This window comes from Myotis daubentonii, chromosome 3 (assembly GCF_963259705.1).
Source record: "Myotis daubentonii chromosome 3, mMyoDau2.1, whole genome shotgun sequence".
Lineage (NCBI taxonomy): Eukaryota > Metazoa > Chordata > Mammalia > Chiroptera > Vespertilionidae > Myotis > Myotis daubentonii.
Window position 1 is genome coordinate 118149951 of NC_081842.1, and position 17811 is coordinate 118167761.

Here is a 17811-nt window from a genome sequence, read left to right on the forward strand (position 1 = left end):
GTGGAAATTCTACAATTAGAAGGAAAGAGGAAAGCACACTGAGACTCAGAGGAGGCGCGGAAGTTAAGTGCAGAGGTACGGAGGTGCACGCGAAAAGGGCTGGTATCTGAGGACACGGTTGTCTTTTTCAATCAGGAGGGATTCACAAGCTCCCGATTGCTCTGAACTCCAGTTCCGGGTGAGTCTCTGGTGACCCAGACTCATACAGGGAGAAACTGGACTGTCTGGCATCGGGCAGAACTCAAGGGCGGCTTTCTCTCAGAGGTGCTTACAGCAATTACCACAGGACACTGAGACTCAGGGCCTCTTAGGGCAGAGCTGAGGATCAGCCATAGATGTTTGCTCTGCCCTATTGATTCCCTGAGACCCCGCCCCACCCAAGCTGTGCACAGAGGCTTTTGCATATGAATGGTCTGGCCCTTTGCAATCTAAAATTACCTAAGAAACTGCAGCTGGGCCAGAGAGACCCAGAACATCCAACAGAAGGCCCAAGGCCCCACAGCAGCTTGCATTGCTTCACAGCTGGGCCTCATCTGGGCACCTCCAAACCCAAAACAAAGAAGAGGAATCTGCAGAACTCTCCATAGCTCCTGCTGGGTAGCTTCAGGCAGAGGCTAAATTAGCACCTCCTTAGAGATCCAAGAGCCAGTGTACCCAGTAGTCAGAGTGGGACCATCCAGATTACAACTCCTCAGATGCATAAGGGACACACTCAGGGGGCAGACTCAGAGAGCACCAGAGCCCGACTGAAGCAAGTCTTGCCCCATAAGGGGGTCTCCAGCACAGAAGTTCTTCCACCATAGACACAGCTGAATCTCATAGCCAATTGGCCTGGAGGTCAATTCCTCCCACTGATACCAAAAACAATCAAGGCTTAACTACAACAAGACTGTGCACAAAGCCCACATAGGGGTGCACCAAGAGTTTCCACCTCAGGTAATTGGAGAGGCTGAGCCATTGGGCCCTATAGAACACCTAGCACAGAAAGACACTCTATCAACACAGGGAAGCAGCCAAAATGTGGAACAAAGAAACAGGTCACAAATGACAGAAATGGAGGAAAGCAAACCACTGGATATAGAGTTCAAAACCACTGTTATAAGGTTTTTCAAGAATTTCCTAGAAACCACTGATAAGTTTAGTGAGGCCCTCAAGAAATCTAGTGAGACCCTAGAGGATATGAAAAAGGACCAACTAGAAATTAAGCATACACTTACTGAAATAAAGAATATTATACAGAGATCCAACAGCAGACTAGAGGATCGCAAGAATCAAGTCAAAGATTTGAAATATGAAGAAGCAAAAAACACCCACTGGATCTCTCTCCCTTCCTCTCTGTAAAAAAAAAAAATCAATAAAATATATTTAAAAAAACAAAACAAAACACCCACTGGAAAAGCAAAAAGAAAAAAGAATCCAAAAATATGAAGATCATGTAAGGAGCCTCTGGGACAACTTCAAGCATACCAACATCAGAATTATGGGGGTGCCAGAAGAAGAGAGAGAGCAAAATATTGAAAACCTATTTGAAGAAATAATGACAGAAAACTTCCCCTACCTGGTGAAAGAAATAGACTTACAAGTCCAGGAAGCACAGAGAACCCCAAACAAAAGGAATCCAAAGAGGACCACACCAAGACACATCATAATTAAAATGCCAAGAGCAAAAGACAAAGAGAGAATCTTAAAAGCAGCAAGAGAAAGAAAATCAGTTACCTACAAGGGAGTACCCATATGACTGTCAGCTGATTTCTCAACAGAAACATTGCAGGCCAGAAGGGAGTAGCAAGAAATATTCAAAGTGATGAATAGCAAGAACCTACAACCAAGATTACTTTACCCAGCAAAGCTATCATTCAGAATTGAAGGTCAGATAAAGAGCTTCACAGATAAGAAAAAGCTAAAGGAGTTCATTTCCACCAAACCAGTATTATATGAAGTGCTGAAAGGTATTCTTTAAGAAGGGAGAACCAAGATGGCGACATAGGTTAACGCCGGAGTTTGCTGCTTTGAACAACTACTTCAAAAGTGAAACTAAAACACGGAACGGACATCACCCAGAACCACAGGAACGCTGGCTGAGTGGAAGTCCTACAACTAAGAGTAAGGAGAAACGCATACGGACACTCAGAGGAGGCGCAGTGCTGAAGTCAAATTCTGAGGTGCGGAGTGCGCGGAGCAGGCTGGCGGCAGAGGGCGCGGTTGGCGTTTTCAATCAGGAGGGAGTCGCAGACTCTGAGCTCCAGATACAGGCGAGTCTCTAGGGACCCAGACTCAAACGGGAGAAGCGGGATTGTCTGGCTTCGGTCAGAGCGAGTGCAGCTTTCTCTCCGAGTTTTGCAGCAGGTGCTGGGACTCAGAGAGGCAGAGCCCCTGGGGACAGGACTGAGAGCCTCCATAACTGCTCTCTCAGGCCTACCCTGTTGATCCTGTGCGACCCGCCCCACCCAAGCCCTGCACAGAGGCATTTGCCGGATAGCCTCAGGCAAAGGCTAGATTAGCACCTCCCTAGAGGACAGAAGTTCTCTCACTGCTGACACAGCTGATTCTCATAGCCACTTGGCCTGGAGGTCAAACCCTCCCTGGTATTAGCTACAACAATCAAGGTTTAACTATAAGGCTGCGAACAAAGACCACTAGGGGGTGCACCAAGGAAGCATAACAAAATGCGGAGACAAAGAAACAGGACAAAATTGTCAATGGAAGATATAGAGTTCAGAACCACACTTTTAAGGTCTCTCAAGAACTGTTTAGAAGCCGCTGATAAACTTAACGAGATCTACAAGAAAACTAATGAGACCTTCGATGTTATATTGGGGAACCAACTAGAAATTAAGCATACACGGACTGAAATAACGAATATTATACAGACTCCCGACAGCAGACCAGAGGAGCGCAAGAATCAAGTCAATGATTTGAAATGCGAGGAAGCAAAAAACACCCAACCAGAAAAGCAAAATGAAAAAAGAATCCAAAAATGCGAGGATAGTGTAAGGAGCCTCTGGGACAGCTTCAAGGGTACCAACATCAGAATTATAGGGGTGCCAGAAGATGAGAGAGAGCAAGATATTGACAACCTATTTGAAGAAATAATGACAGAAAACTTCCCCCACCTGGTGAAAGAAATGAACTTACAGGTCCAAGAAGCGTGGAGAACCCCAAACAAAAGGAATCCAAAGAGGACCACACCAAGACACATCATAATTAAAATGCCAAGAGCAAAAGATAAAGAGAGAATCTTAAAAACAGCAAGAGACAGAAACTCAGTTACCTACAAGGGAATACCCATACGACTGTCAGCTGATTTCTCCACAGAAACTTTGCAGGCCAGAAGGGAGTGGCAAGAAATATTCAAAGTGATGAATACCAAGAACCTACAACCAAGATTACTTTATCCAGCAAAGTTATCATTCAGAATTGAAGGTCAGATAAAGAGCTTCACAGATAAGGAAAAGCTAAAGGAATTCATCACCACCAAACCAGGATTATATGAAATGCTGAAAGGTATCCTTTAAGAAGAGGAAGAGGAAGAAAAAGGTAAAGATACAAATTATGAACAACAAATATGCATCTATCAACAAGTGAATCTAAGAATCAAGTGAATAAATAATCTGATGAACAGAATGAACTGGTGATTATAATAGAATCAGGGACATAGAAAGGGAATGGACTGACTATTCTTGGGGGGGAAAGGGGTGTGGGAGATGCGGGAAGAGACTGGACAAAAATCGTGCACCTATGGATGAGGACAGTGGGTGGGGAGTGAGGGCGGAGGGTGGGGCGGGAACTGGGAGGAAGGGAGTTATGGGGGGGAAAAAAGAGGAACAAATGTAATAATCTGAACAATAAAGATTTAATTAAAAAAAAAGAAGAGGAAGAAGAAGAAAAAGGTAAAGATAAAAATTATGAATAGCAAATACATATCTATCAACAAGTGAATCTAAAAGTCAAGGGAATAAAAAATCTGATGAACAGAATAAACTGGTGAATATAATATAATCAGGGGCATAGAACGGGAGTGGACTGATAATTCTCGGTGGGGGGGGGGGAAGGGTGTGGGGATGGGGTTAGAGACTGGAAAAAATCGTACACCTATAGATGAGGACAGTGACGGGTGGGGGGGTGTAAGGGCAGAGGGTGGGGTGGGAACCGGGTGGAGAGGAGCTATGGGTGGTGGGGGGAAAGAGGAACAACTGTAATAATCTGAACAATAAAGATTTAATTAAAAAAAATTAACATGATAACATAACAATGAGGGAATTTGTGGTCTGCTCCTGGCACCAGCGTTGTGCCCTGAGGAGTCCAGAAAAAGGGAAGTTACAAGTTACCCTGACATTCCACAAATATGTTATCTTAGATGCAAAATACAATAGGCTCAGTAAAAATCGAAGTTGATCTTTATCAGCGAAGATGCTGGCCTAGGACCTGACTACCAAATATAAACTGCTTTTTAATTAAAGGTTTTAATTTCAGACCATCCTTTGTGGTTACTTTAGGTCTCTTGAATTTGCAAGGCCGCCACACAGGCCTTTCCTGAGTTAGTCACATTAGCATGTCCCTTTACTTGTCCCTTATCATCCACAACTGTTAACTATCCTACAATGTAGTTAGCAAACTTTCCCCCTTCTGCCTCTGCTCAGGGATTCCTGGTGGCAGCTCTTCTTCGAAGATGAACTCCCAGGGGGAAGCAGTGGCAGTAACTGAGGCTGAAGTTGGGAAATACTGTTTTACAGGTGACCTTTATAATGGTTTGTTTGAAATCTGCGATTAATGCCAATGTCCAACATACCCAGAGGAAACATACTAGAACATTAGTGAACAGTATAGGCTCTAAAATCCCTTCGTGGTGACAGAGAGAAGATGCCCCCCTGCTAAGGTTGAGTCAGTCTTGAGGCTGAGAGAAATTCTGGCAGAGATAACACTTGAAGTCTGACTCTTCAATGTAGTACACAGAGTGACATAAGGACAATGCTGGATTCACTACAGAATGAGTGAACTTACAGTGCTACCAGACAGCAACTAATTGAGGTAAATATAAGGCTGCCATTCTTCCACACTACCAGAGTGAAAAAATCTCAAAATTAATGAAAGCTTTAGACAGTCATTCAGACAGGTGGTCATGTGGCTCTTTTGATGTCATTAAACTGTGTTCTTATCTATGTACTGGGAAACAGGCAGTTTCTACTCAAGTTAATCATATCTATGACACAGCAGTTCAGATCCTAGGCATACACACAAGATAAATTAATGCATATGTCTACACACAAAAAAGGAAGTGTTAAAGTCTCATAGAAACTTTATTCATAATCATCCAAAACTGGAATCAACCTATATGTCCATCAAAAGAGTAGCAATTAAACAAATTATAATATATTCAGTTATATGGTGTATAGTAATAGAATAAATAAACTACTGACTGTTGCAACTCTATCAATAATGTCAAAAACACTATGTTGAAAGAATAAAGCCAGATATGAAGAGTTACATAATGGTATGATGCTATTATATAAGGTTCAAGATTAGGCAATACTTATTTATGGCAATAAAAGTCAAAACATTATTTGCCTAGACATGTATTAGTGGTGAGGAATTAACTGGAAAGAGGTAGGATGGAACTTTCTGAGGTGAAGGAAATGTTTCTATCTTGGTCTGGTGGCAGTTATATGGGTGTATCTATAAACAAAAATTCATTAAGATGTAAACTTAAGATTTGTGCATTTTACTGTATGCTAATTATTCATTGATTTAAGAAAAAAACACACCTCTATCTGGTAATACCCATTAAATATTACAGTCTAACCTTACACTTAAAGAAAATTTAAAAACCCACAGAGCCTTGAAAATTAAATAACTCTCAAATTCAGACTTGGATGTTGGGATGGAATTCCAAGGTGAACTGTCCAAACTGGTGACATCAACATATGCTTCTAACAGGTGGCATGTTTACAGAAGCTCAGTTCTTCTCATTCTTGGGAAGGTATTCCTCCAAATGTCATGGATGACAAGCTCAGAACACAGAATCACTAACTTTGGATGAAGAAAGGAAGGGTGGTTCCTGGTGACTTGCCCCAGGTTTTCCTTCAGTGACACCTCTCAATTTCCTATCTTTGTGGGTGCCCACAGGACCAGGAAGTGACCTCCCGGATCTGGGGAGTCCCCTTGGCTGAGCTGCCTTCTCACTATTCTTCCTTCTGGTAACATCAAGGCGGAGCCCTGCCAGAGCCTGGCTATAAGGAAGGCATATTCTGGCACAATACTAGCATTTTTTGTTCAGTTCCACTCAGGATATAGAGAGCCATGCAAATAAGGCCTCTTTTTTGCCTGAACAAACATACCTATCATAAGTGACTAGAGATCCGTTCCAAAGCACTGAGTATATAAAACCTGTGTGAGTCCTTTCATTTACTTGTCACGTTCCTCTGTTGGAACCCAAGACAAGATAGAGAGAATGGCTAATGATAAGGTGGAGAAGAAAAAGGAGTTGGAATGGGCCTTGATACCCCCAGCAGAAGTTTCCCAAGTAGATGGGATTGTTCTAGAGAAGAATATATGCAACAGTTGGGATAAAATCTGGAATTTTGAAGCCAAGCCTGACGACCTGCTCATTGTTTCCTATCCCAAAGCAGGTATGTAAATAGGCATGTAGGATGCAGCTAAGTTCAAGGGTGGAATGAAGCAGTGTACTTGCCTATAAATCAGATAGAAAGGCAAAAGATCTGAAAATTTTCTACAAAACCATGAGTGTTTTATTTAAAGATAGAGTACTTGATTTATTAAAAACTAGAGGCCCGGAAATATGGAAGTGTCCGAGGTCTCCGGAGGTTGTGGGCGCTCGGTGGGGAAGCGGCTCATCGGTGCCCCGGGCTGCTAAGCTCCCACTGCCTGCCTTCCCGCAGCGCGGCCGCAGGGCCATGCCGGCTTCGCGCGTGGCGCGGGGCCCGTGGGGTGCCCTGCGCTGGGCCACATGGGCGTGCGGGGCGCGACCGGGCAAGGGGCGCGCCCTCGGGGCCCTGCTGCCGCCCGCACCCATCTGCCTGGGCTGCCTGGCGGAGCGCTGTTGGCTGCGCCCGGCCGCGCTCGGCCTGGGGCTGCCTGGGGCCGGCCCGCGGGGCCACTGCTCAGGCGCGGGGAAGGCGACCCCGGCGCCCCCAGCCGGAGAGGGCGCCGCCGCGGAGGCCCCGGGCGGCCCGTGGAGCCCAGCGAATGCCGCCAGCCTGTATGAAAACCCATGGACAATACCAAATATGTTGTCAATGACGAGAATTGGCTTGGCTCCAGTTTGGGGCTATTTGATCATTGAAGAAGATTTTAATGTGGCACTAGGAGCTTTTGCTTTAGCTGGGCTAACTGATTTGTTGGATGGATATATTGCTCCAAACTGGGCCAGTCAAAAATCAGCTTTGGGAAGTGCTCTTGATCCACTTGCTGATAAAATACTTATCAGTATCTTATATGTTAGCTTGACCTATGCAGATCTTATTCCAGTTCCACTTACTTATATGATAATTTCAAGAGATATAATGTTGATTGTTGCTGTTTTTTATGTCAGATATCGAACTCTTCCAGAACCGCGAACACTTTCTAAGTATTTCAATCCTTGCTATGCTACTGCTAGGTTAAAACCAACCTTCATCAGCAAGGTAAACACAGCAGTCCAGTTAATCTTGGTAGCAGCTTCTTTGGGAGCTCCGGTTTTCAATTATGCTCACGGCTTTTATCTTCCGATACTCTGGTGTTTTACAGCCTTCACCACAGTTGCATCAGCGTACAGTTATTATCGTTACGGTCGGAAAACTGTTCAGGTGATAAGTGGCAGATGAAGGTCATCCGCCATCATTAGCAAGGAAGCAATACACATCACTGGCAGCAGGGCCAGTGGGAACGTACAGGAGTCTCCCTACTCTGAAAAAGGACTTGTCAGATCAAACCACGTCATCAGTATTTAATGTGCATTGAAAATAAGCTTGATCATGGGCATATGCAGAATTTCCAATGTATTTTTAAATACAAATAAAACTATCATTTAGAATTTTTTACCTTAGGTTTCTTGATTAACTTATAAGGAATTAATTCCAATTATTGTCAGTCATTTTTTAATATATTTTTTTAAAAAGTAGTGTCCAGAGCATGGAAACTGGAGAATTGCCACTTCTCTTTAATAGAACTTAGATCGCTCACAATGCATTGGGGAATTTCCTAGGTTTAAATATATGTAGCCTACACAAGGCTATACAACTTTAAGTTTAATTTGATCAGTATATTAACAGTTAATGTGGTTAATAGTTGATCATTTAGGCTAATGACAATAAAGGTACCTTAGTTGTAGATGAAGTAAACTTGTAAAGAGATTATAAAGATCAAAAAATAGAAGGTATTGAAGTTCATGTTCAGTAGTCTTCCAACCTCTCAGGTGCCTAATAGTTTATCAGGACAACAAGTAACAGATGTAGTTGGAATAATAAAACATATCTATGAGCCTACACCCTCCAAGAGGCAGTGAATTATAGCATGCCTTCCCACTGTATTTCTAACATGGCAGTGTTTGTATGATATTGGAATCTGTACTCATATGTATATAATATAAAACTGTATTTTTTATTTTTATTTTATTTTTATTTTTTTTTATTATTGCTTAAAGTATTACAAAGGGTATTACATATGTATCCATTTTATAAAACTGTACTTTTTAAAGTTTGGGAAATATTCTTTTGTTAAGATGTTAAAAGAATAAAAAAGCTGGAAAACAGTAAAAAAAAAAACACAAAAAAACAAAAAAAAAACTAGAGGCCCAGAGCACGAAATTCATCACAGGGGTGGGGGTGGGGGTCCCTCAGCCTGGCCTGCACCCTCTCCAATCTGGGACCCCTTGGGGGACTGCTGGTTTACAGGGATCGGGCCTAAACCGGCAGTCAGACATCCCTCTCACAATCTGGGACTACTGGCTCCTAACCACTTGCCTGCCTGCCTGCCTGCCTGCCTGATCGCCCTTAACTGCCTCTGCCTCCTGGCCTGATCACCCCTAACTTGCCCCCCCTGCCAGCCTGATCACTCCTAACTGTCTCTGCCTGCTGGCCTGATTGCACCTACCTTGCCCCCCTGCTGGCCTGATCACTCCTACCTTGCCCTCCCTGCCAGCCTGCTCGCCCCTAACTTGCCCCCCTGCCGGCCTGATCACCCTAACCGCCTCTGCCTTGGCTCAGCTTAAGCCGCAGTCTGGCCTTCCTCTGCAGGAGGAGACCTGGTGTATCAGGGGAAGGTGCCGCCCCCATTACCCCACTGCTTGTGCCACTACCAGCCTGAGCCTTGGCCCTTGCAGCCGCTGTGGCTTTGTCCGGAATGTCATCTGGAAGACGTCTGCCCTAATTAGCACATTACCCTTTTATTAGTATAGATATACAACTAGCTAAATTAGATTCTACAGGTCAATACATGCATACTAATAATTTTTCCCATTCAATTATAACTTTTCATGAATCTTCTAAACACCAGAGACTAGCACCAGGCATAGTGATAGACAAAATGTTCATTATATTTGCCCTGATGACATTTACAATCCAATCTGGAGGACATTAAATCATTAAACAAATCAAAGATGTAGGTCTTTCGTTACAATATGTGCTAAAGGCACATAAACATGGAAGCGATAATGAGAAAATATTGGCAGGTCCTAATTTAGATTAAGAAAAGTATAGTAAAGAAACTCTGTGATTATTACGCAGGTAGTTGATTAGTCTGTTAGGGCAACTACAACCCAGTACTGGGTGGCTTAAATAACAGAACTTCAATGTCTCACAGCTACTGGTCAGTCACATAGGCACATATATATAAATATACACACACACACACACACACACACACACACACACATACATACACACACTAGAGGCTCGGTGCACAAAAATTTGTGCACTCGGGGGGGAGGGGGTCCCTCAGCCTGGCCTGTACCCTCTCGCAGTGTGGGACCCCTTAGGGGATGACCACTTGCTGGCTTAGGCCTGCTCCCTGGGGGATTGGGCCTAAGATGGCAATCAGATATCCCTCTGGCAGCCCGGCAGCCCTCGGGGGATGTCCACTTGCCAGTGGGTGAGCAGGCCTAAACTGCAGTCAGACATCCTTAGCGCTGCTGAGGAGGCAGGAGAGGCTCCTACCACCACCACTGTACTGGCAGCCGTCAGCTTGGCTTGTGGCTGAGCAGAGCTCCCCATGTGAGAGCGCCCTGACCACCAGAGGGCAGCTCCTGCATTGAGCATCTGCCCCCTGGTGGTCAGTGTGTGTCATAGTGACCAGTCATTCCCAGTCTTTCTGCTGTTAGGGTCAGTTTGCATATTACCCTTTTACTATATAGGATAGAGGCCTGGTGCATGGGTGGGGGCCGGCTGGTTTGCCCTGAAGGGTGTCCCAGATCAGGGTGGGGGTCCCGCTTGGGTGCCTGGCCAGCCTGGGTGAGGGGATGATGGCTGTTTGCATCTGGTTGCACCCCCTTCAGGGTGGGGGTCCCCACTGGGGTGCCTGGCCAGTCTGGGTGAGGGGCTGAGGGCTGTTTTCAGGCTGGTGGGTGACTGAAGCTCCCAACCTCTCCTTTTTTTCTTTTTTTTTATTCTTGGATTTATTTACCTTCTATAGCTGTCACTGGAGCTGAGAGCCAGCTCCAGCTCTGAGGCCCGGCTCTAGCTTGAGGCCTCGGCTGCTGAAAGCAGGTATCTGGGGTTTGTTTGGCTTCTATAATTGAAACACTGTTGCAGCTCCAGCTCTGAGACCTCGGCTGGCTGAAAGCAGGTATCTGGTGTTTGTTTAGCTTCTATAATTGAAATATAGTTGCTTTTGGAGCTGTTGCTTTCAGGCTCAGAGCTGGGCCGTCGCAGGCGGGGAAGCTTGGCTTCCTCCATCACTGGAGCAAGCAAGCCTCCTGTTCGCTTCAGCTGCATGGCTTCCAGCCACCATCTTTGTTGGCAGTTAATTTGCATATCCTGCTGATTAGCCAATGAGAAGCGTATCAGAAGTATGGTTAATTACCCTATTTGTCTTTTATTAGATAGGATGCCTTTAACAAAGAAAAATCAACCAGAAAAATGAGTTCGTGTGTCACCTCTGACACGCGTGTCATAGGTTCGCCATCACTGGACTAGTGGGATTTAGCTCTCCTGGAGCTAGAGGGAATAATTAGTGGTGAGTGTGAGTCATGATGTGCACCCCCTATAAACAGGATTAATTGCAAGGCAAGTCTGGAGTATGAGGCAAGGAAGTCTGTCAGAAGCCCTTGGATGGTCTGGACCAACTACCAAGGGAGTCTGAGTTTCCTGAGATGCTCACAATGTCTACAACAGCAAAGCCAAGTCTAGAAGCAGAGTCTGCAAAGGAGGAGGGCACTTCCTCTGAGGGGCTCAGCCACCCTCAGAATCCAGGAAAGGCAGCAGATCCAGTAACCTGTATCTGGCAGACCCAAACATGGAGTTAGGACAATAAATTGACAAAGAGGCAACAAAACTGTCAAAGATGAAGCAAATTCTGATTCCAGGGGGGGAAGCAGGAGAAATTGGTTTTAGTTCAGAGTAGAAACCAACCAGGAGCTGAGCAGATATGGCACCAGAGTAGAGTCTAGATGGGGACCATTGGACAGCACCCAGGGACGTCATCAAAGTACTAGGGAAAGGGGAACGAGGACCTCAGGAAACCCACATGAGGGTACCATGACAAGAATAGCACCTTTCTCCCCCTCAGGTTACCTGAGCAAGATGCTCTCACATGTACTGGTTCTGGCCCTCCAGGTATACTAACATCAACACAGTAAAAAAAAAAATAAGACATTTAATATTTATTTAGTGCTGACTGTAAGCTGGGTTCTGCCTATTTTCTAATTCTTAAAACACATGAGAATAATTGGTGGCTCAATGAAATTTATATAATGTATCAAAACCACCCAAATCATGCATACCAGAGATAGTATTGGAGTCCATCGGATTCCACAGCCTCATACACATCCAAACCACCATGCTTTCTCCCTGAGAAATAAGACCAGGTCACCCACATGTCCCAGAAGCCAATCAGGGGGAGATTTTCTGGGAGGCTGAACACTGTAGAGGCCAAGGGGGCTCGGGTGTGAGAGGAACCGCCCTCCCCACCCCAAATCATTAAGCAGTTAGTAGATGAGTCTGTAGAAAGAAAGAAATATTAACCCCAAATGTAACAAAGGTTATTTTTCCATTTAAAACCAATTCAACCTTCTTGTAGTTGTTTAATATTACATTGAGTCTTTCTTTTCCTTTTAAAGAGAAATTAATTCAATCTATATTCCTCCAGTTCGTGGATTATTTGTAATTCTTACTTTCCCTTTTTAAATTTCTTTCCTTTTCACATTGGAACAATTTCATGTTTCTAAAAAGAAAAAATAACCAGACGGGAAACAAAATTATTTATTAGCAGCAAGGGTTTAATTGTAAAAGTGAGTGGTTGTGAATTTCTGTGATTTTCCTCAAATGGAAATATTTTAAAAATAAACCCCTATTATTACATATAGTAATTATTTATATGATCGTTTTCTAAAAATACCAATGCATATTTAGATTTTTAAAAACACATCATTGAAAGATAAAAATGAATGTCACATTTCTTCCCTTTTTGGTGAGAAAATAATCTTAATAATTGGTTTCAATTCAACATAGTAAAGTAACATAAATGCAGTATTGATAGACAAATTAATGCCTTCTGTAGACAAGATGTTTCTAAATTGTAAATTGCAGAAGATTAATAATTAGTTCCTTGGTTCTTCATTCTACTCTTAGGAACTACGTGGACACAAGAAATTGTAGATTTGATACAGAACAACGGAGATATTGAGAAGAGCAAACGGGCTCCCATTCATCTTCGACAACCTTTCTTGGAGTGGGTAAGAACAACAAACTCTGGTAAGTCTCCAATATAAAAAAAATCATAAACTTTACATAAAGATGGGAATTTGGGAGTAGAGACTCTGAAAGTCTACTACACTAAAAAAATGAAAAACTTCTTTTGGTCCCCAATTCTAAACACTGAATAAAAGTTATCTTTTCTTGTGCAAATCTAGATAAGTCCCTTAACTTATTTAGCCTTAATACTTAGTAGAGATACACTATCTCCCTATTAAATGAAGTGTCAGTGAGTTACAAGTGCCAAGGAATGTCCCCCAATAGAGCTCCTGCTTTAACATGTGGGACCCCAGTGCCAAGGCCAAGGTCAAGGAAGCCTGGCACCAAGGACACCAGTATTCAAAGTAAGAATTCACAATGCACTTCTTTTTAAATAAAATTTATTACTCTATTTTTGAGATATAATTCACATACCATAAAATTCAGCCTTTTAAAGTTACACTTTTCAGTAGTTTTTAGTATATTCACATGATTGTGCAACCATCACCCCTATCTTATTCCAGAATATTAAAACAAAACAAACAAAAAACCCTGTATCCATTAGCAATCATTCTCTATTTCCTCTGTCCCCAGCCCCTGGCCACCACTCTCTACTTTTTGTCTGTATGTCTTTGCCTTTCTTGGATATTTCGTATAAATGGAATCACATAATACATAGCCTTTTGTGTCTAGACTCTTTTACTTAGCATAATGTTTTCAAGGTCATCATGTACCATATATCAGTATTTATTCCTTTTTGTGGTTAAATAATACTCCATTGTATGGATATCCCACATTTTGTTTATCCATTCATTAACTAATGGATATTTGAATTGATTCCACTATTTGGTTATTTTGAATAATGCTGCTATGAACATTCAGTTACAAGTTTTTTGGGTAGACATATGTTTTCAACTCTCTTGTGTATATACCTAAGAGTTGATTTGCTGGTTCATACAGTAACTCTATGTTTAACTTTTTGAGGAACTGCCTAACTGTTCCCCACAAGCAACTGTATATATGAGGGTTCCAACATTTATTATTGTCCAACTCTTTGACCATAACCATCCTAACATGAAATGGTATCTCTTTATGTTTTTATTTTTATTACCTTAATAAATAATGAAGGTCATCCAGAAGGTCGTTACAGAAGGTTTTTCCACCAACATCTGGTCTAATTAGCATATTAGCTCTTTATTATATAGGATTTAAAATGTTTTTTTTCAATCTTTATTGTTGAGATTATTACAGATGCCCCTCTTTTCTCCCCCCCCCCATAGCTCCTCTCCACTAAGCTACCATCCCACCCCAGACCCTTGCCACCCTATTGTCTGTATCCATAGGTAATGCATACATGCATGTAAGTTCTTTGTCTATTCTCTTCCCACACCCCCCACACCCGCTTCCGTCTGAGAATCATCAGTCCATTTCATTTCCATGCCCCTGAGTCTATTCCATTCACCAGTTTATTCTGTTCATCATATTTTTTATTCATTCGATTTTTAGATTGACTTGTTGATAGATATATATTTGTTGTCACTTTGTTGTTCATAATTTTTTATCTTTACCTTTTTCTTCTTCTTCCTCTTCTTAAATAATACCCTTCAGTATTTCATATAATACTGGTTTGGTGGTGATGAAGCTTTTTCTTGTCTGTGAAGCTCTTTATCTGACCTTCAATTCTAAATGATAGCTTTGCTGGGTAGAGTAATCTTGGTTGTAGGTTCTTGCTATTCATCACTTTGAATATTTCTTGCCACTTCCTTCTGGCCTGCATAGCTTCTGTTGAGAAATCAGGTGACAATCATATGGGCACTCCCTTGTAGGTAACTGTTTTTCTCTTGCTGCTTTTAAGATTCTCTCTTTGTCTTTTGCCCTTGGCATTTTAATTATGCTGTGTCTTGATGTGGTCCTCTTTGGATTCCTTTTGTTTGGGGTTCTCTGCACTTCCTGGACTTGTAAGTCTATTTCTTTTACCGGGTAGGGGAAGTTTTTTCTGTAATTATTTCTTCAAATAGGTTTTCAATATCTTGCTCTCTCTCTTCTTCTGGCACCCCCATTATTCAGATGTTGGTACATTTGAAGTTGTCCCAGAGGCTCCTTACACTATCCTCATATTTTTGGATTCTTTTTTCTTTTTGGTCTTCTGGTTGGGTGTTTTTTGCTTCCTCATATTTCAAATCATTGATTTGATTCTCAGGATCCTCTAGTCTACTGTTGAAACCCTTTATATTATTTTTTATTTCAGTCAGTGTATTCTTAATTTCTGACTGGCCCTTTTCCATTTTTTTTTTTTTGGCATTCTCACTAAGATCCTTGAAGGTCTCACTAAGTTCCTTGGAGGTTTCTAGAAGATTCTTGAGTAACCTTATAATTGTGGTTTTGAACTCTATATCCAGTAGTTTGCTTTCTTCCATTTCTTTAATTTGTGACATGTTTCTTTGTCCACATTTTTGCTGATTCCCTGTGTTTGTTTCTATGTATTGGGTAGCTGCTAAATCTCCTTAAGTTGATAGAGTGGCGTTGTGTAGTAAGTGTCCTATAGGGCCCAATGGCTCAGCCTCCACAGTCACCTGAGGTGGACACTCTTGGTGCACTCCTGTGTTGGCTGTGTACATAGTTTTTTTGTAGTTGCGCTTTGTTTGCTGTTGGTGTCGCTACGAGGAATTGACCTCCAGGTCAATTGGCTGTGGGGACCAGCTGCTACTACAGTGGGAGAGCTGCTGCACAGGAGACACCCTTCAGTAGGACTTTGGTGCTCACTGAGTCTGCCCCTTGAATGTGTTGTTTATGAATGTGAAGAGTTGTAATCTGGTATGGTCTCACACTAACCACTGGGTACACTGGCTCTTGGATCTCCAGGGAGGTGCAAAGTCAGCCACTGCCTGGGGCTATCCAGCAGGAGCTACAGAGAGATCTGCAGATTCCTCCTTTTTGTATTGGGTTTGGAAGTGCCCAGGTGAGGCCTAGCTGTGAAGCAAGGCAGGCTGGTGCTGGCCTTGGGCCTTTTATTGATAGCTTTGGGACTCTCTGACCCAGCTGCAGCTTGTTTCACAGGTTTTAGGCTGACAAAGGACAGACCATTCATATGCAAAAGCTGCTGTGCACAGCTTGGATGGGGTTGTAAATTGGGTGGGGTGGGATCTCAGGGAATCACCAGAGTGGAGCAAACAGAAATGGCTGCCAGTCAGCCCTCCACTGGGGAGGTCCCAGCACAGGAACAATGACCCCTGCAAGCACCTTCGTCTAGAAGAATGCCGCCCCCGAGTTCCTTCCCTGATGCCAGACAGTCTAGTTTCTCCCCATATGTGTCTGGGTCCCCCAGAGCCTTGCCCAGCACTGGAGGTCAGAGCAAGCAGGAGCTTGTAAGTTCAGTTCTCGGCGCCGGCCTTTTAAGAGGAGTAGCTGGGTCTCCAGCAGCCTACATGTCACTCAGCCCCAATCTGCACTGGTATTCACAGCCAATAGTTTTTATTGCCCATAGGTACTTCTTTCCCCCACTTTGAGACCCTGGGCTGGGGGTCTGGTGTGGGGCTGGGACCCCTCGCTCCTCCGAGTGGCCTCCACAGAAGTGATCTCCCTCCCGATTGAAAAAGCAGCACATCCAGGTGCCGGACCAGCTCGTTCTGTGCCTCCATACCTCCTACCAGTCTCAGTGTGCTTTCTTCTTTACCTCTGTAGTTGCAGTACTTCCACTCAGCCAGCTTTCCTGCAGTTCTGGATGATAGTTGTTGTTTATTTTAGTTGTAATTTTGATGTGGTTATGGCTATGCTGCTATCTTGGTTCTTCTCCCACAATGCACTTTTAATGGAAAAAATAATATGACGAGATCGGGCACGTTCAGGGTGGTATGGCTGTAGACAGGAAAAAATAATAAATGGTATAGCCACAACTAAGATTTTTATAGCACTTACCACATGCCAGGCATTATTCTAAACACTTTCCATGTAGTGTTTTAATCTTCACAACACACTTGTGAGGTAGTTGCTACTTTATACCCATGTAAGAAATGAAGAAACTGAAACACAGAGGTTATGATTTGCTCAAGGTTCATAACTAATAGGTAACTAAGCCAAGATCTGAACTCAAGAATTCCATTTCTAAAGTCATGCTACTAACATATATATAATCTCCTGTATGGACTACTCCAAATTTATGTATTTGAGGTAGAGGATGGAGTTAAATAGACTCTGATGGAACCTGGTCATCCTATGTAATAAAAGAGTAATATGCAAATTGACCTTAATGGCAGAATGACCAGGAACAACTGGTCTCTATGACGTGCACTGACCACCAGGGGCAGACACTCAATGCAGGAGCTTCCCCTGGTGGTCAGTGTGCTCCCACAGGGGGAGATCTGCTCAACCACAAGCTGGGCTGACAACTGAGAGTGCAGCGGCAGTGACGGGAACCTCTCCCACCTCCTCCACAGCCGCCTCCTCTGCAGCGCTAAAGGTGTCCAACTGAAGCTTAGGTCCTGTCTGGTCTCTGGGGGACCTGAGGGGTCCCAGACTGTGAGAGGGCACAGGCCATGCTGAGGGACCCTCTTTCCCCGCGAGAGCATGAATTTTTGTGCACCGGGCCTCTAGTCTATATCTGTATATATAAAGATCCAGGGTCCGTAACGTCCAAAATGACCAAAGGCTTGACTGAACGCCAGGCGGGGGGGTGAGCAGGGCAGGGCAAGGTGGGTGCTGCAGAGTTGTTAGCTTCCGGCCTGGGTGGTCTGCTGCCTCAGCGGTTGACTCCAGCAGAACCTGGGTCCTCCCCTCTGTGGACCAGAGGCCTTTTTCCTGATACCATGTTCCCAGGATCTCTCAGACCCGTTTGTGGAAGTCAGGAAATACTGCAAGTGGTCATTCCACCCTGGGGACTCCCAGGGCTGACAGCAAGGGTGGGCATCTGTAGGGTCCCCTCTGTTATGTGATG

At 43.6% G+C, this 17811-nt stretch overlaps 2 protein-coding genes across 3 annotated transcripts in view; both read left to right on the plus strand.

Annotated features, from left to right (window-relative positions):
- Positions 1–6394: 6394 nt before the first annotated feature.
- Positions 6395–17811, plus strand: part of LOC132230613 (sulfotransferase 1C4-like) — a 38563-nt gene continuing 27146 nt past the window's right edge. Inside the window, exons 1-2 of one of the 2 annotated variants that reach the window (XM_059688332.1) lie at positions 6395–6626; positions 12780–12902. In XM_059688332.1, the coding sequence (XP_059544315.1) occupies positions 6449–6626; positions 12780–12902 (301 nt within the window). In that variant the 5' untranslated portion in view covers positions 6395–6448. The remainder of the gene's footprint in view (positions 6627–12779; positions 12903–17811) is intronic. The other variant, XM_059688331.1, reaches the window with a different exon arrangement.
- LOC132230614 (cardiolipin synthase (CMP-forming)-like) lies at positions 6798–8597 on the plus strand. Its single transcript, XM_059688333.1, has one exon. It carries the CDS (start codon positions 6912–6914, stop codon positions 7818–7820), a length of 909 nt encoding a protein of 302 aa, XP_059544316.1. The 5' UTR covers positions 6798–6911; the 3' UTR covers positions 7821–8597.